The sequence below is a fragment of the Melanerpes formicivorus genome, unplaced genomic scaffold (assembly GCF_026170545.1).
Source record: "Melanerpes formicivorus ecotype bairdi unplaced genomic scaffold, bMelFor1.0.p_v2 SCAF_4, whole genome shotgun sequence".
NCBI classification, from domain to species: Eukaryota; Metazoa; Chordata; class Aves; order Piciformes; family Picidae; genus Melanerpes; species Melanerpes formicivorus.
This window is the reverse complement of record NW_027142356.1, coordinates 7,232,085-7,253,761: the sequence shown is the minus strand read 5'-3', so window position 1 is coordinate 7,253,761 and position 21,677 is coordinate 7,232,085. Positions and strand designations below refer to the sequence as shown.

The following is a 21,677-nucleotide window of genomic DNA, read 5'->3' as shown; positions in this document are numbered from 1 at the left end:
CCATTGCCCAAACCAACCTGACCCTTCTTTGACATCTCATAATCATAGCCACGCCTCATCCATCCACGTTCCTGCCCAGCAGTGACCTATTCACAGTGCCAAAGCACAAAGGCATCTGGGAAACCCTCTCGGTCTTCCCAAGCTCCGGGCTGAGGTTTTTGTTTCTGGCTTAGTGAAGCTGTGGCGTTAGAGGAGGGGCTGTGTAGCACTAGGAGCACAGCGCGGGAGGAAGAGCCGGAGCTGGCACTGAGCCGCCGCTGCTCGCAGGGAGGAGATTATCTCCTGGCCGGCTCCCTGCTGAAGGAAGCTGTGCGTGAGAAGGCTGCACAGCCAGCGGTTCTTTCTCGCTGGTACTGCCCACTCCCCAGGTAGGTTTTCTGCTTCTCTGTCTTGTTCTATCTCCGTCTCCGGCGACAGGAGTGGTAACATGGGGAACTGGTGGCTGGCTTTGCAGACAGGAAGCTTGAGGAGCAGGCAGGAAAGGAGGTTGCATCAGGGTTTAGTTACATCTTTGTGGATGGTGGTGCATGGGATGGGTTGGGGGGGTTGGGATTTTTTTTCTGAATGTTAATTGCTCTGGCAGTGGTGATGGTTGTGTATTTGTGTTCTTTTCTGGACTCTGTGCACAGCAGAATGTTGACAGTCACCAGGTCAATAGGGCTCCTAATATAGGCATGCACAGGCTGTCCCTGCCAGCTATTGCTTCAATTCATTTCTCCCTCTCCTTCTTCCTACCAATTAAAATCAAGTTGAGAGGATCTGATAAAAACCTATAATAAAATTTTTTCTTTCTTTAAAATAAGGGAAGTATACTTTACTGGGATGTACTGAAGTAAGTCTGTTACTGACTGGTTTCCAGGGTACAGGCCTTAACTCTGGGCATGAATTCTGCTCCATGATTTCTCAATCACTGATTTTGTTTGTATAAGGAGTGAAGTTTAAAAACCAAAACCATTATAAAACCCAAACAACTGCTCAAAAAAAAAACACCCAAAAAACCACCCTCAAAACCACCACACAGAACCCATGAATTCAAAAAACCCCAAACACCCCACCCTGGTGTGAATAAACTTAATGATTCCCTTTGGTCTCGTTGTTACTATTGAAAGCGATCTTATCAAGAACCTGACAGAGTGAAAACTTGTCACAAAACAAGCTAAGGACAGCATATCCACTGTCAGACTCCTCATTCACACCTTCAGACCATTCCTGCTAGGCAAAACAGCCCATCTCCTTGCTTAGTCAACTTGTTCTTTCCTATATGTTACTGTGAATGATGCATTCAGGAGCTGAAGCTATTGTAAGCTGGACTTGAGTTTCTCAAAGTATTAACATATGTCACATCAGCAACTACATGGCCCCAAGAACTGGGATGTTGCTGGCACAAAGCTGGAAGAGGAGTAACATCTTTCTGTCCCTTACCTACATGCACCCCTTTCAGAACTACAAAATTAAGTATGTATGCTCTGGAGAAGTATTAAGTGAAGAGGAGGAGGGAGACACTGCTAGATTGCTCATCGTTTCTATTCCAGTTAGTAGACTTGCCTCTGTGTATTCCCAGCATCAATGAAAGGAACAATCCTAGGAAAACAAAACAACCAAACCAAAGGATCACTCACTACACTTTGAGACCATAACTATTTGGTTCCACTAGCAGTAATGAAAAAAGATACAAGAGTGCAAGAATTTGAGTAAAGATGAAAGAAAGCAAAACTGCAACCCTGGAAAACACTGAAAGTGTTTGCTGTGGTTCTCTTTTTCTTCTATGCTTTGGCTGTGTCTCAGGCCTGTTTCATATCAGAACAACTCAAAAGCACCCATGTTGCTCTTCCCTTGTCCATCAATGCTATTACCCTGTCATAAAAGGCCAACAAATTTACTGGGCAAGATGTTTCCCTGGGGAAACCATGTTGGCTGTCACCAATCACCTTCTTATTTTTCATGTGCCTTACCAGAGTTTACAGGAGGATCTGCTCCATCATCTTGCAGGCACAGAGGTGAGGCTGTAGTTTCCTGGGTCTTCATTATTTGTCTTTTTGAAAATGAGGGTTGTGTGTTTAATTTTCCAGTCAGTGGGAACTTCACCAGATTGCCATGTTGTTTCAACTATGATTGAAAATGGTTTAGCAGCTTCATCTACCAGTTCCCTCAGGACCCACAGTTGGATGTCATCAGGTCCAGAGGTTGGGTAGGAGGAGTGCTGCTGAGCTAATCCCTAGCTGAGCTGTCCAGCTTCAGCACCTTCTTTAGGCCTATATGTACACCTGTGCTGTAATAGAGAAGAACACCAGCAAGCCTTGTCTTCAGATATGTGCATGCAAGTCTTGCTGGCTCAGACTTGTGAAACTGGAGTAAACACTTGCACAAAGTTTCTGACATACAGAAGAGTACACTGCCATATCTCATGTTAGCATCTACAGGACAAGAAGTGGAACGGTTAGACTGAGTAAATACAACAAAAATTACTCACAAACAACTCAAACTTGATTTCTCCCTTTCAGAAATATTTCCATGGGACAGAAGCACTAAACAAGAGCTATTTCCATCAGCCTCACCTGAATATAGAGTGTAAGCTGTGCATGGTCCAAAGCTTTATTCAAGCAGGCATCTTCTGTTTCTCAGATTTGCAATCAATGTGTGTTTGTGAACAGTGATGTCTAACAGACTCATGCTATTGAAAATTTATCTGACAATCAAGCTGGATCTCATCAGGTTTGTGTTAGGAAAAGAGTATCCTCTTGTGTGTATGCTTTAGAAACTAAAGTTGTTGTTCTTAGCTTTATGGCATGATGGCTTGCACTGCCATGCACACAAGGCCTGTGATACTTTAAGAATTGATGGTGCTGGTAAGTAGTGTTGACAGAAATAATCTTGTGCTGATTGCAGGCACAAATAGAAAAAAAGTGTATATATGTCACAGAATGTTAGGAGCTGGAAGGAACCTTGAGAGATCATCTAGTCCAACTTCCCTGCCAAAGCAGGACCACCTATCCCAGGTCATACAGGAACTCATCTAGGCAGGTCTTGAATATCTCCAAAGAGGGAGATACATACCTTACTTTTAAGGAGCCATTATGAGGTTACCACAGGTCACTGTGATTTTTAAAACTCAGATTTTTAAAATGTTTTTTAGTTCTTGACTTTGTAAGCTTAATGCTGTTCTTAGAGATCCATAAATTCATACAATGGATTGGGTTGGAAGGGACCTTAGAGATGATCTAGTCTCACTCTTCTGCCATGGACAGGGACACCTTCCACTAGCCCAGGTTGCTCAAGGCCTCATTCAACCTGGCCTTGAACACCATCAGGGAGGGGGCATCAATGACCCCCCTGTGCAATCTGTTCCAGTGTCTCACCACCCTCACTGTAAAGAATTTCTTCCTAATGTCCAATCTAAATCTCAAGCTTCAATCCATTCCCTCTCATCCTGTCACTACAAGCCCTTGTAAGAAGTCCCTGCCTGGTTTTCTTGTAGGTCCCTTTCAGGTACTGGAAGGCTGCTATGAAGTCTTCCCAGAGCCTTCTTTTCTGCAGGCTGAACAGCCTCAACTCTCTCAGCCTGTCCCATTCAGGAAGGTGCTCCAGCCCTAATGATTAATTTCTATGTCTTGTTCTTCCGTATAGCACACACAGGCATATGAAATCCATTACATTCCAAAGTGGTCTTTTTTTCCACCAGATCTGTGAGAACAGATCTGGAAAACAGCATTACTTCCTTTTGTCTAACTTTTCCATCTTTATTGCTTTCCTTAGGTTTGCAACAATGGTAAAGGAGGATATTCTAAATGATAATGAAGATTCTGAGCCAACAGTGTGTGACACAAATGGGATGATTCCCATGCATGGACAAAGTGAGGTAATTAATTAGGATCTTAAAGTACAATTTCAGATAGAATAGAATAGAATAAACCAGGTTGGAAGAGACCTTCAAGATCATCGCGTCCAACCCATCATCCAACACCATCTAATCAACTAACCCATGGCACCAAGCACCCTGTCAAGCACCCTGAATACCTCCAGCGATGGCAACTCCACCACCTCCCCGGGCAGTCCATTCCAATGGGCAATCACTCTCTCTGTATAAAACTCCCTCCTGACCTCCAGCCTGAACCTCCCCTGGCGCAGCCTGAGACTGTGTCCTCTTGTTCTGGTGCTGGCTGCCTGGGAGAAGAGACCAACCTCTGCCTGTTTACAACCCCCCTTCAGGTAGTTGTAGAGAGAAATAAGGTCACCCCTGAGTCTCCTCTTCTCCAGGCTAAGCAACCCCAGCTCCCTCAGCCTCTCCTCATAGGGCTTGTGTTCCAAGCCCCTCACCAACTTTGTTGCCCTTCTCTGGGCACGCTCCAGCAAGTCAACATCCTTCCTAAACTGAGGGGCCCAGAACTGGATAGATGATAGAGACAGATGACAGATAGAGAAGGATGCTCCTTTTTCCTCTCCTTTTTCTTCCTATATCTCTTAAAATCCCTATATCTGAAGGGAATATGAAGAGAAATCTCAGTGGGAATTTCCTACAGTTAGCAAATGTTCATTGTTTAAAAAGTTTGTTATAGATTGGGTTGCTGGAAATCAGTGGTTGCAATTTCAACTGGAAGTGGAAAAAGACACAAGCATATGCTTTATGATCAGTTAAGGAAGAGAATTTAAGATCAGTTCTTTGTTTTCAAATTGTCTCTGTCTCTCCACCTGCTGAAAGCCATTCATGTATGTCTTCCTTATTTAAGAAAAAAATTTTCTCTCTTCAGTTTTAAACTTCTGTATGCATTATTTCCAATGTTCTTGGAAATGTCTGTGGCATTTAAAAAGATCTGCAGTAAATCCAAGAATAAAATTCTTGATAAAAGGCACTTTAGAGTAAGCAGATAGACTGTAAAGATAAGTACTGTATGGTATATCTTGATACACATGGGTAACTGGTGATCACAGACTCACAAGGTAGATAAACAAGTACCTCCATGCTGAAAGCTCACAAGATTTGTGTTCCAACTGTGACTCTGAGTAAAGGAAAGAGATAGAGGAGAGACAAAAAAAATGTGGAACTGTTACTGGAGAAGGGCCAAACCACAGTATAGGCAAGAATTCCATGTCTATGCTATGACAGTGGGCTGACATGAAGGTGAATAATCATAAGGGAAGGCAGATGATTAACTAGTTAAAAATAAGGACCCTACAATAAAGTGAGGCACATATCCAAAAATGGTCAAAGAGTGCTTTGGCTATGAATATGGATAAGTAGATGAATCAGTATAAGAGAACAGTTTCAAGGAACAACCACTCTTCAAGGAGATAACACCCAGGGTAGTATTTCTCCGCCTCTAACTTGACTTATCAGCTTGAGCCTTCCAGAAATGGATCACGTGAGTAATGTTTGCACTGAGCAGCTACCCTGATTCTTTACATTTTGTCTAATCATAAGAAGGTTTTGATATTTTGGTTCAAGGATTTTGCAACAGAAGTTATTTAGTTGTTATATTGAGCACAAGCCCTATGAGGAGAGGCTGAGGGAGCTGGGATTGTTTAGCCTGGAGAAGAGGAGGCTCAGGGGAGACCTTATTGCTCTCTACAACTACCTGAAAAGTGGTTGTAGCCAGGAAGGGGTTGGTCTCTTCTCTCTAGCAACCAGCACCAGAACAAGAGGACACAGTCTCAAGCTGCACCAGGGGAAGTTTAGACTCGAGGTGAGGAGAAAGTTCTTCACCTAGCAAGTCATTTGTCATTGGAATGTGCTGCCCAGCGAGGTGGTGGAGTCACCATCCCTGGAGGTGTTCAAGAGGGGATTGGACGTGGCACTTGGTGCCATGGTCTCGTCATGAGGTCTGTGGTGACAGGTTGGACTTGATGATCTTTGAGGTCTCTTCCAACCTTAGTGATACTGTGATATTAAAGATGATGCTAATCACTAACTGTATTATGAAATCCAGTCTGGAAGCAGAACCTTATCAAATTGTAGGAAATATTAATAAACAATTTGCATACAAGACAAGCTGAACCTGGCCTGTCAATATTGTTTCTTCATCAAATATGCTGATATTCTTGCTGAGCAGGTGCTATTTGTGTGGGGAGAGGAGGCCTGTCAGTTGCAGATAAAAAGGCAAATACCCTGCAGTCTCCCATACCTGCATATTGGTTATGTTCTTTGTACCATGCAGAGAAGTACATAACCCAAAATCCCAAATACATTGCAAAGCTGGACCATTCCTACAGTGATTGGTTAGTTAATGTAGTCTCCTCTAGACAGTGTGGATCTAGTGCTTCACAGCTGATTTCAGGTCTTGTACTCTATTTAAAGGTATATAGTGCTACTTCTGAAAGCATCATCTTCTTTTCATTCAGGAGGGAGCACCAGTAGAGGCTAAAGGTACTGATGGGAATATACAAACAGAAGAAACTGCTCTCTTGAATCACTGTGTTCAGCAGCCTCCAGAGCCAACAGCAGGGTCTTCAACACCTGCAAGAACATGGAGGCAAATATGTACCTGTCCTCCACAGGATTTACTGGCCCAAACAGTGACAAATGGTATGTAACAAAGAGCTCAATTAAAACAAGAAATGACAACTGAAGTACTCATTTCTCCAGATGTGATGATATCTCTCCATTGTCCATGAAAATAATGAAAGGAAATAGCTGAGTTTTACCTATCGCACTTTTGCTTTCATGTTTTAGCAGGGTGGGGGGTGGTGGAAAGAGCTGAAACAAAGATCTGAATGTAGAATTCCTGTTTCACCATCCTCTCTTCTGTGTTTAATATGGTAGGTATGGTTTTGCATTGCAAATTTTCATCTCATTTTGGTGTGAGAGCATTGAGATAATTATAAATACAGTGGTAGTGTTGCCACACTGGAGCCCTAATGGCTTTTTGTTGAATTGAGGCAACAAATACGAGACTTTGCAGTCCTTTTGCTCCTTAATATCCCAGGCTTACAATTTCAAGAATCCTAAGACAAATTGACCCATTTTATTTAAGATCTGCCCACAGAAGAGGATGCCTGGCTGACCTAGCCCCTTGGTATCAAGCAACAGGACTAGAGGAAATGGTTTCAAGCTGCACCAAGAGGCTCAGGCTGGATGCTAGGAAATATTTCTTCACAGAGAAGGTTCTCAAACATTAGAATGGTCTGTCTAGGGTAGTGGTGGAATCACTCTCCCTGGAGGTGTTTAAGCAGCGTGTGGACCATGGCTTAGTGTTGACCCTTCAGTGCAGGGTCAGGAGCTGGACTAGATGATCTTTGAGGTCTCTTCCAATTGGATGTTTTCTGTGATCATGATTCTTCCTAAGAAAAGACACTTCTTGTGGCTCATGATTGCTTCCACAGCCTCCATTCTCTCACTTGGGATTCTTAGGCTTTTATGTTTGGAAACCTGCTGGTCCTTCCTTTGACATCTGTCAGCCTCAAATCAGATTAAGAATAATCCTGTCTGAAAATGCAATGCATTTCCTTGCGATACAAGAAGAGGAATTTATTCAACACATTTTTCTCCTTCCTTCAGTATTCTATTTTTATCTCTATGCAAACTTGTTCTTGCTGAACAGATTTGGGAGTCTGGAAGGAGCATAATATTTTCACATCTTATAATATTTTCACTTATAATATTTTCAGGATTTTCTTTCCCCAGTGTATTATCTCTGATTGTTGTATCAAGGGAAGTATCTGTGCTACTTTGGGCTGTCCAGAGACATGCCCTTCTTCAGATTATTTTTCCCAGGGATAGCAGTGTCTTGCACAAGCACATCCAGCCTATATATTACACTCAGATTCTTTTAAAAATTAGGCTGGAGCTGCAGTCATTAGCTTTGAAGATATAACAGGTTGTACAGCAGTAGGTTCGGGAGTAGATGAAGGACGATAAACAAATAAGAGAGAACCACATGAAAGTCTTTGCTTTAAATTTGGCACCTGTTAAATGCTTTCCACATTATCCCAAGTTTCACTCAGTACCTTTTAGTCCCTACTGATGTTCTTGTAACCATTTTGGAAAGTACTTTCTAAAATCTGATCATCAATTTAGAGAGTATCAAAAATGAAACACATTGTTATGATGAAACTGATTTTTAAGGCGATTTTATTTCTGCAAGTCATGGTGCCTTTTTCCTTAGTAGAAGCTAAATGCGATCTGATAGCAACAAAATTTGGCACTTAGAGATGATTAGAAGAGGAGACTCAGGGGTGACCTTATTGCTCTCTACAACTACCTGAAGGGAGGTTGTAGACAGGCAGAGGTTGGTCTCTTCTCCCAGGCAACCAGCACCAGAACAAGAGGACAGTCTCAGGCTGCACCAGGGGAGGTTTAGGCTGGAAGTTAGGAGGAAGTTTTACCCAGAGAGAGTGATTGCCCATTGGAATGGGCTGCCTGGGGAGGTGGTGGAGTCACCATCACTGGAGGTGTTCAGGAGGAGACTTGATAGGGTGCTTGGTTGCATGGTTTAGTTGTTTAGGTGGTGTTGGATGATAGGTTGGACACGATGATCTTGGAGGTCTCTTCCAACCTGGTCTGGTCTGGTCTGGTCTGGTCTATTCTATTCTATTCTATTCTATTCTATTCTATTAATATTTCTTCTTTTCTTTCAGTTGCAGTGGTGGTCCTGGTCTGGGCTGTGGTTTGGTCCATCACTGGTACTGAGTGTCTCCCAGGTGGAAATCTTTTTGGAATTCTGTTTCTGTATTTTTTGCTGTCATTGGAGGCAAAATGTTTGGATTTGTTAAAATAGGCACATTGCCCCCTCTCCCTGCTCTTCTGGGTAAGATATCCTTCTTTGTTTTTTCCCCTGCATATTTGTGTTTAAACCATCAAGTAGTATCTACATGCTGGATATGTTTGGACTGGGGACAAACAAAGTGCATCACACTCAAAATCTGTAGCTTTTCAAGTGACTTCTATCTGGTCCTCTCTGAGAAGATGCAAAATTCCCTAAAGTGGCTCAGGTGAAACTGCTTGGATGTTACTAAGGATCTCTTCTTTACTCTTTGGGGGCCAGAGAACTGTATACCTAGAGATTCAAAGGTTACTGTACTTCAGTCCATTCTGAAGTTACAGAGTTACTTAAAATTTGGGTTTAATATCACCAAACAGGGCTCTTATTCTAGACTCCCTGGTTTAGTAATTAATTTGTGTTCTTGCACTGCTTAATTTCACAAGCTAGGTAAAAAAAAACCAACAAATGAGAGGGACAGAAGTTTTGCATATAGCCTGCATGCCTGCAGTAATGGGACTACAGAATGTAATACACAGGGAGTCTTTCTAAGGAAACACCTTCCTTTAAAAAAAGTAAACAATGTTTCTGCCCATGTGAATTCTCCATCTGTATGTGAAAGTTAGGAGCTGAGCATGAATCTGCTTGCCAGACAGGTAATACTGAACAACAGAAACTTAAGCATGACAGCACATGTCTGTTGAGCTGGTTAGGACAGAGTTCATTGTTCAGATCCCCAGTCTTTGAGAAAAACTGGAGAAATATGTGAGTCAGAAGAGATAGACGATGCCTTTAAATACTCTTTTTCTACATTAAAAACAAGAATCTTATACTCATACATGCCTTTAATCCACTTGTGCTAGGTGCAGGTGATTGTAATGTGGATGACTGAGCACTTAAGCACCTTATAGTGAGGCTCTGGCTTGGGGGAAAAAAGGAGTGAAATTGCTACTGAAACAGTCACAATGGTATATTTGAGGTGTACATTTCAGAGAGGTTGCTGCAGCAGGCACCATTCACAGATTGCATTGGGTTGGAAGGGACCCTCAAATGTTATCTTGTCCAATTCCCCTGCAGTGAGCAGGGACACCTTCAACTAGATCAGGCTGCCCAGGGCCACATCAAGTTTGATCCTAAACATCTCCAGGGATAGGGTCTCAACCACATCCCTGGGCAACCTGTTCCAGTATTATATCACTCCTATTGTAAAGAACTTTTTCTTTATGTCCAATCTAAATCTACCTGTAGCTCTAGTTTCAAACCATTGCCCTTTGTTACATTGCTACAAGCCCTTCTAAACAGTTCTTCCCCAGCCTTTCTGTAGGTCCCCTTCAGAAATTGAAATACCACTCTAAAGTTTCCCCAGAGTCCTCTCCAGTCTGAAGAGCCCCAATTCTTTCAGGCTGTCTTCACAGGAGAGGTGCCCCAGCCCCCCCGATCATCTCTGTGGCCCTGTCAAGATGTCCTTTGAGATGGAGTTTTTTGTTTTGTTAAGTAGATTTCTAGATCAGGGTAGCTGCAGTGAGTTGGACCCCAGGCAAACATTGCAAAGAGCCTGTGATCATTTTGCTAGCCTGATGGAATTGCCATGAGGTACCACAGATTAATTATGCCACTTTTTGTTTTTTTTCTCCCTGGGAGCAGGGGGCAAGAACAGTGTCTGAAAGTTCAGTGTATTGCAGGGCAAAGCAAGCCCACAGCCAAGGCTCACACCAAGCTGGGACCAAAGCAAGAAGAGTGTGTGTTTGGGTTTTTTGCCTTTTTTTGAGTTCCTGTTTCTTAAGGCAGCTAACAACATTATGCCACAAAAATGTATCTTTGAATCAGTACCTGCAACGAATCTCTGCAGACAAAAAGTCAACCTTTCCTCTGCTTTTCTGTATCCTTCCAGAACTACAGTTCTGATAGCTTTGCAGAAAGTCTCTGATTAGATAGTTTTGATAATATTTGCTAAAAGTTGGATCTTCCAAGTAGTTCAAATAGTGGGTAAGACCAACTTCCTGATTTTTTTTGCCCCTTTTCCCCCACTCTGCATAGGAGTCTTACTGCCAGAGCAGTCTAAAATGCCTAAGTTAGTCCATGATTAGCTGATTAAGGTTATATTCCCCAGTGAAATGAACTCAGCATTATGGTTCCTGTGATACCTACATTTCTTACACCCAAGAGGATTTTAATCACACAGAATCACAGAATGGTAGAGGTTGGAAGGAATCTTTGGCAATTGAGTCCAGACTCCCGCCAATAATTTCCACCTTCTTGGGAACGTATGCAATACGAGACCATATTCTTCCTTTCATGTTACTAACAAGACAAATATCATTAAAGGATGCAGGGGTGTCTTTGCTTATGGAAACTATGACCTGCACCTAGTCAGTAAAGCTGAATTTGGTTGACTCACACTAAAGCTGTGTCAGCAATACACACATTTATTCATTGCTGACTTGGTGTGTTCTTAAGGCCACTTTCATTGCTTTAAGCATGTGTCTCTTTCAATGCCTCAGTCTCCATTGTTAAAACATGGCTAATGATTCAAAACCTGAATTGTTTGTCTCTCATGCCTACTTTTGGGAATGCTATGCAAGCTTCTATTATGAAATACAAATAAGAATCATTTGATGGGAGCTTATTTTCTTTCATTTCAGGGATGCTGCTTGCTGGTTTCCTAATCCGAAACATCCCATTCATTAGTGACATTGTCCAGATAAACCTACGCTGGTCTGCAGCACTGAGGAATATCGCGCTCTCCATCATCTTGACCCGAGCTGGACTTGGCCTGGATCCAAAGGTGAGGCACCAGCCATTTTTGTGAGGCACAGTATACAACAGCCCTCAAAAACATTTGAGTAACAGGTTCAGTTAAAAATATTAAATTGCTCAGTCTTAGAGGATCTGCAAATTGGGTCATTTCAGTAAGAATATCTATTGTATCATCATATGTACATTAATATTGGCAGGTGGGCTTGTAGAGTAGACAAGCAATCAAAAGAATACTTGAAGAAAACTGATTTTATGACTATTTTCTTCCTTGCCTCAAATTTCCTCACTTTTGTGAGCAGAACCTCTTGAGGATATGTGCTGCATCATGGTCTGCCAGGAAGAGTTTACACTCCTTGACAGACTCCCTGTCAGTTCACCCTGAAACAAGACATGAAAGGGATCCCCAGTCCTTGGAAGAGTATGTTGTTGCATGTGTTGACACAAATCAAAGATCTCAACCAACCAAAAAATCCAAACCTTTGTCTTTTTTACTTTTTTTGTGGGGTTTGTTTGTTTACATTTTAATGCAAATATGTTAATTGAAAAGATGAGTAATACTCCTGTGAACAAAAGAATAGTGTGCACTCTATGAAACACAATGTTCCTGGGGCTGTTTAGACTTGAGAAGACTGAGAGGGGATCTGATTAATGTCTATAAATATCTGAGAGATGGGTGTCAAGTGAAGAGGGCAAAGCTCTTTTCAGTGGTGCATAGCAATAAGGAACAATGGATATAAACTTGAACATAGAAGATTTCAGCTCAACATGAGGAGAAACTGCTTCACAGTGAAGGTGACGGAGCACTGGAACAGGCTGCCCAGAGAGGTTGTGGAGTCTTCTTCTCTGGAGACTTTCAAAACCCAGCTCAATGCATTCCTATGCAGACTACCCTAGGTGATTCTGCATGGGGGTTTGGACTCAATGATCTCTGGAGGTCCCTTCTAACCTCTAACAATCTGTGATCCTGATCCTCATAAATGAATGAAGGTGAGGTGTCGCTTGATGAAAATCAACTAGATGACTGTACTATATGGACCTCTGTTTACTGAAGTTTAAAGGGCTGCTTAAAGTTTACATTAGAACTCAGGTCAAGTACAGCTAGTTTGGTTCCCAGTGCTTCAGATAATTAGGAAAACAGAGTTTTGTCATTCTTGAAAAATGCCTAGAATACAGTAATATTTTTTCTAAGACACTGCAACTTGTATGATCATGGACTGTGTGTTGCTACCCACAGCTTGGATGCCCAGTTCTGTGAGATGGCTTTTTTTCCCATTCCATGACAGCTTCTTTTGCCAAAGGAACTTCATCTTTGACTCTTTTTTTTTTTCTTTCTTTTTTTTTCTTTGCATGTGGCAATCAAAACTGTCATTTGGACTCCGTGTAGCAATACTTTGTTGTAGTTACAGTTGTTCCTCATGTAACTGAAGCTGTGGAGATAAGGATGTCAGTTGCTCTGGTGATTCTCAGCTCTAATTATGCTAGCATAAACTGAGCTGGAAAAAATGCATCTTACTGATTGATTTATTTGTTTACCCATGTCAAAATGGTCTTAGTGGAGTCATGTTGGTGGCTGTTAAAGGCAGTCATTACAAGTAAGTACTGTTTTAGAGGAATAATTGTAGTTGCTGAGCCAAATGGAAAGTAATCTGCTCTGGATATCAAGTGAGACAGCTGAAAGAGATGCTTGGCTCCTTGTGCCAAGTTTATGTAGTTCTCCCATTTTGCATGACTTGTTCATGGATTTTGAATAATTTTCTGGGGGTTCTCATGCAACTTGCAGCATGATAGCAAAATCTTCAGTGGATGAAGCAAATGGCCTGCAGTAACTGTAGGTGCACTTTTCAAATGGATCCTAGCTGGTCTAGCCTCTCACATTGTTTGTGCAAGAAGCCAAACAGAATCTTCTGCCAATCCTTCCTGTGATACACAGGGAGGGACCTTTTCAAACCTAGATTCAGTGACTTTCACAGCTACACTTGGAAATTTATAACCAAATCCAGTCGTGTTTTTAATCCTATCGCTGGCTTAGGTAGCATAGAGCTGTCCCATCCTGTACTGGGCTTCTTCTGATAAATGGTATCAGATCATAAATGTATTTCTCTTCTGTGAAGCCAAGAGTACTGATACTAATGTCTGTATGTGCTTGTCCGTTGCAGGCGCTTAAGAAGCTCAAAGCAGTCTGTTTACGGCTCTCCTTTGGACCGTGCCTCTCAGAAACATGCACAGCTGCTGTTCTTGCTTACTTGTTCATGCATTTGCCATGGCAATGGGGATTTATATTAGGGTAACGTACTCTCTTTTCTCCTCTGGGACAAAGGTGCCTATTTTCATGCTACAGTTAAATGATCCAAGTGCAGCTCATTCTCTGTGCCAGAGACCTCGGTTTAATGCGAGCTAGGAAGCTGTGCTTAGCCCCTGTGGTTGTTTGCTTACCATTCATGTCTGGCTCAGTGGCTAATCTAAAGGTCACATTTCCAGGCTGTGGAGGACTACTTGCATCATTACTCTTCTTTGTTTGTGATCTGAGCATTTGAAAGAAGGAGGATGGTGCAGTCCCTGAGTTCTTCAAGCACAACACTGGGGACTTTAAGGGACAGAAAATGATATCACAGTTTGGAGCATCCTCATGCTGGAATTAAGATATGGCATGTTATATTCTGGAGTAATATACTTGAGGAGGAAACCTTTTCCATCTACTTATATCCATACTGGTGAATGTGGTCCAGACTCATATACCGGAGCAAGGTAGATGAACTTCTCTGCCACACACTGATTTTTGAGAAGGAACTGGACTACTGAGTTGTAAGCATATCTAGACCAGGTTCCTAAATGGGACAGTAAGTGGACAAGTCATATAGGTGGGAGCATAACTGGTCTTCAGTGTGGTCTGAAGTCTCAGTCTGTGGAGCCTGCAAGGCAATTAGCTGGCTTTGTCTGGGTGACCAGCCCAGCTGCCCTGCATATGAGCACCTGGACAGACCCTGGGCCTGCAGTGACACTGCTGTTGAGTTGGGCAGGAAGTAAGAGCTGATGGCAAATCAGCATAGAAATATCACTGCTTTTAATTAGCAGGGAAAGGTAAGGACAATACCCAATGTAAAGAGCTTGTTATTTATAAAGAATTGGGGTCAGAAATTTTGAAGATTTTTGTTCAGTGTTTTCTTTTTAAGAGAGGCTGAATTTGTGTTTTCAGTTTTGTTCTAGGTGCAGTCTCCCCCGCTGTGGTGGTTCCTTCAATGCTGATTTTACAAGCTGGGGGATATGGGGTGGACAAAGGTGTCCCAACTTTGCTAATGGCAGCTGGCAGTATTGATGACATTCTGGCTATTACAGGCTTCAACACTTGCCTTGGGATGGCGTTCTCTTCCGGTATGCTGCTTCATCTGTATGTGGTGAAATCCAGAACAAAGTGACATTTTGAAGAGTATGTGCTCTGTTATGACTGACTAGTTTGCAACTTAATGACATGTATGACAGTGTATGGACTTCAGCTTGGAGAGGGAAGTTACCCATGATCAGAAGTCCTGCTGCAACGTTGTCTGCTCTGAGTTGTGGTTCACAGCAGTTTTTTCCCTGTCTGCTACTTCAGCTGCCAAGTCTGGTTCCTGCATGCCCAACATAATGCTTTCAAATTTCCCTGGGTTTGGCAGTGTTCTTGCAGTGGTACTTTCTCTGACTTTTCTGGCACACTTTCTTTCTTTCTAGCATGAGCTTTTACAGAGAGAAAGTTGCATTACCCAGTACTATCAGGCCCATAGGTTCTCTCCTGAGTCCCTTTGCCTCCAAGCAATTTAAAGCAGACACTATCCTGGAATTAGCCTCCTAAGTCTACAGTGTGGTTTGTGCAGGAAGGGTCTGTGTATGGCTTACTGAACCCATTTTTCTTCTGCCAAACAGGCTCTACTTGGTACAACATGTTCCATGGCGTGCTGGAGGTTGCTGTTGGCATAGCATCTGGGGGAATTCTGGGAATGTTTGTTCGATATTTCCCAAGCCATGATCAGGTAAAAACCCAGTTAAAAACCCATAAAAATCTTAGAAAACAGATATTCTTTGCCTAAGGGATGATGTGCTTAATTTATTAATTCCACAGCTTCATGTGTTTTGGGGGAAAGCTATGTACAGCACAAACAGCTTCCAGGTTGCAAAGCCTATCAAGTGAGGATGTGTTTTATAGGCGATGGTTTGTTTACCACAAAAATAACCATTCATGATTTCATAGTTCTTCCTTATACAGAGTTTGAAACACAGCTCATCATTCTGGTCTCACTGAAGGCAGTGGAAATGTCCACATGTAAAGCAGGAATGACCTGATACCCATTTCAGACAGTCAAATAATCATCAGATTGATATGTGATACATTTACTTCTACAAGGTGTTTCCAGTAGGCCTAAGATAAAAAACAAGTGGATAGATTGGAGGCTTCAAGTGATTGTGCATATCATTAGCACTAGAATGTCATACTTTCAATTAAAATTAAGATTATAGAAAATGGTAGATGAATTTACTATCAAGGGCCAATTCAGTGAACAGAAAATTGTGGAAGAAAGTAGGTATGTTCTGGACTACTGAAGTCAATTTGCAAAGCATCCATTGCCTTCAGTGGGAACATATTTTTCTATTACTAAAAAGAAAAACCTAAGAAATGTGATACAGGGGCTAAAAAAGATAAATATTAGTGGGGAACAATGTCACAGATGTAACTGTCTGCTGTGAGACTTGATCAAATAATACTAGATTTCCCCTGGCTAATGTTTGCTTGATTTGGGTTTGGAACACAAGCCCTATGAGAAGAGGCTGAGGGAGCTGGGGTTGCTTAGCCTGAAGAAGAGGAGGCTCAGGGGAGACCTTATTGCTCTCTACAACTACCTGAAGGGAGGTTGTAACCAGGTGGGGGGTGGTCTCTTCTCCCAGGCAACCAGCACCAGAACAAGAGGACACAGTCTCAAGATGTGCCAGGGGAGATTTAACCTGGATGTTAGGAAGAAGTTCTTCATAGAAAGAGTGATTGGCCATTGGAATGTGCTGCCCGGGGAGGTGGTGGAGTCGCCATCACTGGAGGTGTTTAGGAGGAGACTTGATAGGGTGCTTGGTGCCATGGTTTAGTGGATGATGGGTTGGACATGATGATCTTGAAGGTCTCTTCCAACCTGGTTTATTCTGTTCTGTCTGTCTAGTGGCAAGGATTTCACCTCTCTGTAGGTGAACTGTATTTGTCTGCACAGGTAGAAAATCTCGTTATTGCAGAGTTGAAGCAGGGCTGTAGAAAGAGCATCATGCTCCTTGTGATATAAAAATATTAAAACTTCCAAAATTTAAATTCCTCAGGGATGAATGTCCAAAAAAATGCCCTGAAATCAACAAAGCAGTTCCAAGTCTCTCTTGAAAGCCTTGATTCTTTCACAATGGCTACTGGCAATTTTTATTTCCACACTGTTCAAGATTAACAGAATGAGTCTTTTTCCTCCATTTCTAAAGTAAATTTACTTTTTTTGTTTGTCTTTTTTTCTGCAGGCATCTCTGGCATGGAAGAGGTCATATTTTGTGCTTGGGCTGTCCATGTTTGCTATTTTTGGCAGCATCTACTTTGGTTTCCCTGGATCAGGAGGGCTCTGCACATTAGTCTTAGCTTTTGTGGCAGGTGTGGGATGGTCTGATGAAAAGGTGAATGCTTATGTAATGAAGCACAGCATACTAAAACTCTTGTGAATCTACAGCCTGGCAGGAGTTTGAATTTCTGTCAGGGGCAGCAATGTTGCATTTATGAAGTTCTAGGGGGTGTATGGACTAAAAAAACTGCAACAGTCTACATTTATTTTGGAAGACTTTAACGTTTAGCATGACAGGAAGCTACCATGTCTCTGAATACATATTGATAGAGAGCCTAACATACTGACAAGGAAATGCTCACAAGCTTTTCTTAGATATCTTAAACAGTGTAAAGGAGATTTTAGTTGTCAAAGCACTCAGCTAGGAATCCAAAGCTCTGAGTATCTGCAACCTTTCACAGTCACTTTATGGTAAGATTCACAAACAGGGGTCCAAAATAGAGTTGTGCCATGGCCTAAAAACCCCGAGGTTTTATTCCTTATATTTTCAGGGGAGTGAAATGGAAAGTAAGAATTAGTTATCTTCTCATCTTTCTCAAATCCCAGCAAGTGTATTCTGGATAAATTAGAAAGCAGGATGCCCACAGTAAATGGTGATAAAAAGACATACAAAGCAAGTCCAGAAGGCTGGGGTTTAGTCACTTTCTCTTAGCCACTAAGCCTGCTTCCTCTTATTGTTGCAGCCCTGTTGCATTCCTGTACCTGGGCATGCTTCACTGCCTCTTTTCCTTGACACCATCAACACTTAAATGTTTTAAGGGCATCTTTCTCTCCACAGCTGTAGCCTTGTGACATGCCATAGGACAAGGGAAGACGAGAAAGGAAAGGGGATCAGATATAGCAGAGACCACTTTATTATCCCCATCTAGACACTGGCTTCAGTAAGATCTCAAGGTTTGTTAAAACAATTAATAAGAAACCATGGTTTCTGTTTAGTGGATTAAGTTGTCAGTGTTAGAAGGAAAATCTCATCTTGGCACTTACCAGATGTAATGTCCATTAAGTAGTTGAAGCTCCCTATTGCAAAGCTTTTCAACCATTTCAGAAGCAAGGACCTTTAAAGGGTATATGTAATCTATAAATGCTTAGTTAAAGTTCTTTTGATTAGTGAATGAAGCTTCTTGGCCTTAACGATATTGACTTCAAATGTGTTAGCTCTTTTTTTATCACATACAGCCAGAGACAGAATAGGACATAGAATCAGTAAGCCTGGAAAGTCCTTTTAAGATCGTCAAGTCCCACTGTAACCCAGCTACCACAACCACTAAACCATATCCTGAAGCACCACTTCTACAGCTTCCAGAACACCTCCAGGAATGGCAACTCCACCACCTCCCTGGGCAGCCTGTTCCAACACCTCACTGTGCTCTCAGTAAAGAAGTTTTTCCCAATATCCAGTCTGAACCTCTCCTGACACAATTTAAAGCCATTTCCTCTCATTCTGTTGCTAGTTACTTGGGAGGAGAGACCAACACCAGTCTCACTAGTGCTGTAGACAGCACTAAGATCTCCCCTTAGTTGTCTCTTCTCCAGGCTAAACAACCCCAGCTCCCTCAGCTGCTCCTCATATGAAACACGTCTGCATATTACCAAGGTTTTCCTGCAGACCTTTTCAAAGGCCATGGCCTCCTGCTGTCCCTGGTGGAAGTCACTCAGCAAATCCTGACCACAGAGAACAAGAAACATTGTAGAACCCACTTAATTAAAAAAGAAGTGCTATTAGTCATATCAGATAAGCAGAAGATTCCTGTTTTATCCTGGCAGAAGGTTTTTTTAGGAAAGTTGTTAGGTATCAAGTTCAAACACAAGGAGAAAAGATGACTTTGCCCTCGTACAGTGCTTCACACTGAAAAGTTCAATACTTTTTACTAATATGGGACTGCAGATCTGCTCAGTCTCACTTTGCTCACAGAGAGACAGGTCTCTGAGTGCAGCACAAGTGGAATTAGGTCATGACTGAGACTTTCGAGGGTCTGACTCTGCTTAGCTACGAATGCAGAGCACATTTAAGCATGTCATTCCCAAATGCTCAGAAACTTCATGGGAAAGCTGTTCAAATTACATCTTCCTGAATACTGAAAATGAACTATACTTTCTTTTCTTTCTCTTGTCTGCAAACTGCTCTGTTTCTGTTCAAAAATCAGTGAATTTTATTTGTCTCTGTGAGATGCAAGCATTTATTTACCAGCAGAGCCAGACCGAAAGGTGCACAGCTGATTTTGAATCCTTTAGTACTAGGTCAAAGAAGGAGGAGCAATTCTGGACAATCTTTATGACACATTTTTACTTTGTCCTTTGATTAAATGTTGTGTCCACTTGGCCATATCTTTATGAATTTACAGAGTGTTCTTGTTTTCCTTGCAGAGGGAAGTAGAAAAAATTATTGCAGTTGCATGGAATATCTTTCAGCCTTTCCTTTTTGGTTTAATTGGAGCAGAAGTATCAGTTACATCTCTTAGGCCTGAAACTGTTGGTAAGATCATTCACTAATTATCCAGCTTTCACTTCTGGCTTCTGAAGATTCTCTATGAAGACACCTAAAGCAAAGCAGGCTACAGATGATTGGGAAAAAGTAAAAAAATCAACCTCCAACTCCACTAGAAAGCTACAGTTTTAGGAGGCTGATTTCCATCAGGCACCTATGCACAAAAGCACTGAGCACTGTTTTGTCTTTGTTGCAGGGCTCTGTGTGGCCACATTAGGCATTGCCCTAGTTGTGCGAATCATAGCAACGTTCCTGATGGTGTGTTTTGCTGGGTTTAATTTCAAGGAGAAAGTATTCATTGCATTGGCATGGATTCCCAAAGCCACTGTCCAGGTAAACAGGCCAACATCACTTTCATTGCAGGCTCAATCTACTGTTGCAGCAAAGCTCCTCATAACTAGGACAGCAGTAAACAAGGAGAGGATGAAGCTCAGTAACAGCAGAATGCAGTATATAGGAAACTCATTGTTCTAATTCACCCTAGGTCTGCTTGCAAAGTGCACTCAGAGTCTTCTATGTGAAGGGGTTTCGCCTGCATTCTGGGTTATACTCTTTAATAATGACAGTGAATTGTACTTAGATCATAGGAAGTTCAACTTATTATTCGGCTACTGATTCTGAGGACTCTCCAAAACAAGGTAAAAGTGTTTTTGTCTAACAGATGAAGTTCTGCATGGACAGTCACACCAGAGTTTCAGAATAGGTTTTCAGTTGGTGGGCATTTTGGCAAGGATTAATCTGACAGCTATGTTGCTAGAGAATCCTCCAGCTGGCTACATTCCTGCTCCTTTTATTTCAGTGATCTTTGTCATTTAGACTTTGCCTCAGTAGCATGATTACTTGCAAACTGAAGTTAACAGTCAGAACCAATAAGGATTATTGAAAGATTTGTGAAGCTTCTACTAGTTAATTCTTGTCAGGACACATTCTCAAAGTGTGGCATTTTAGTATCTGCAGGATACAATATACCTGCCCATTTAATTAATCACACATCCTCCAGAATGTGGGAAAGATGGCAGCTAAGCAATGCCCTTCACAGGAGGGAATCAGCCAAACAAACTTCTTAGCATAGGAAATTTGAGGTATAACTAATAGAAAATTGTTCCCACGGGTGCAATTACTTTTCTGTGTGCTGCCTAGAAATAAATGGGCTGAATTTAACAAAAACGTCAACTCTGTGTTAAATGTTGACTGATGATTAGTCCCTTTTTCCCCTCTTTCAGTGTAATGTTTTCTTTCCTGCAGGCTGCAATAGGTTCCCTTGCCCTGGATACAGCAAGAAGACATCAGGATGAGCAACTAGAAAAGTATGGAATGGATGTACTAACAGTGGCTTTCCTGGCTATCTTGATCACTGCTCCAATTGGAGCCCTGGTTATCGGCTTGGCAGGGCCCAGACTTTTGCAGAAAGCTCAGACAAATGGCAAGGAGGATGAGGAATGTGCTGAGGTTGGAGAAGAGGCAGAGGCCTGTGATGCTTCTTAAGACAGACACCTATGGGATGCCTTACACTTCTGCTGAGTAAACACAGCGTGTCTGTAATCTTTCCGAAGGGAACCAAAACAAGTGTCAGCTTTGTCTGCTATTTTAAATCAACCCTGGGGGATTTGCATAAAATATTTTTCTGTGTTGATGGTGCTTTAAAAGATGAAAGAACTGAACATACAGTGAACAGGCTGGCCAGGCAGTGAGTCACTGAGAAGTTAGCAGTCGACAGTTACTTGAAATGGACGGGTGTGAGGCCAGGAAGAGGATCAGAAGTATGAAGTCATGAGATGAAATATAAACAGGAAAAAAAATGAAGACTAAAAGTGAGCACCTTCTTGATGGGTGACCTTCTTGATGGGCTATGAGATAAGTTCAACAGCTCAAAGAATGGAACTTCTGAATAAGAGACTGCTGACACACAGTGAACGAGACCTGTCATGGGTTGGTGATCTCCTCTCTTTCCTCACTCAGGTTCCAAAACTTGTCTTTTCCTGTCGCTGCTCTTCCTCACAACTCATGCACTCCTTTGTGCCTTCAAGGGATGGTCAGCTGTGGGCACTGCAAGAAACAGCAAGTGGTACTTTTGTGCTGAAAGAAGCAGTTGGGTCCATCACAGACTGTGGTAATACCAGTGTTGCTGATGCTGAT

General features: G+C 42.1%; 1 protein-coding gene across 1 annotated transcript; it reads left to right on the top strand.

Annotated features, from left to right (window-relative positions):
* The first annotated feature begins 542 nt into the window (after nucleotides 1-542).
* LOC137440581 (sodium/hydrogen exchanger 9B2-like) lies at nucleotides 543-21,659 on the top strand. The gene is given in 14 exon segments (XM_068136840.1): nucleotides 543-1,997; nucleotides 2,502-2,568; nucleotides 3,754-3,856; nucleotides 6,334-6,517; nucleotides 8,569-8,661; nucleotides 8,664-8,738; nucleotides 11,333-11,475; nucleotides 13,604-13,731; nucleotides 14,641-14,816; nucleotides 15,345-15,451; nucleotides 16,962-17,111; nucleotides 19,421-19,529; nucleotides 19,738-19,874; nucleotides 20,787-21,659. Coding segments are annotated over 14 exon segments (1,944 nt in total). The 5' UTR covers nucleotides 543-1,765; the 3' UTR covers nucleotides 21,027-21,659.
* The last annotated feature ends 18 nt before the right edge of the window (nucleotides 21,660-21,677 follow it).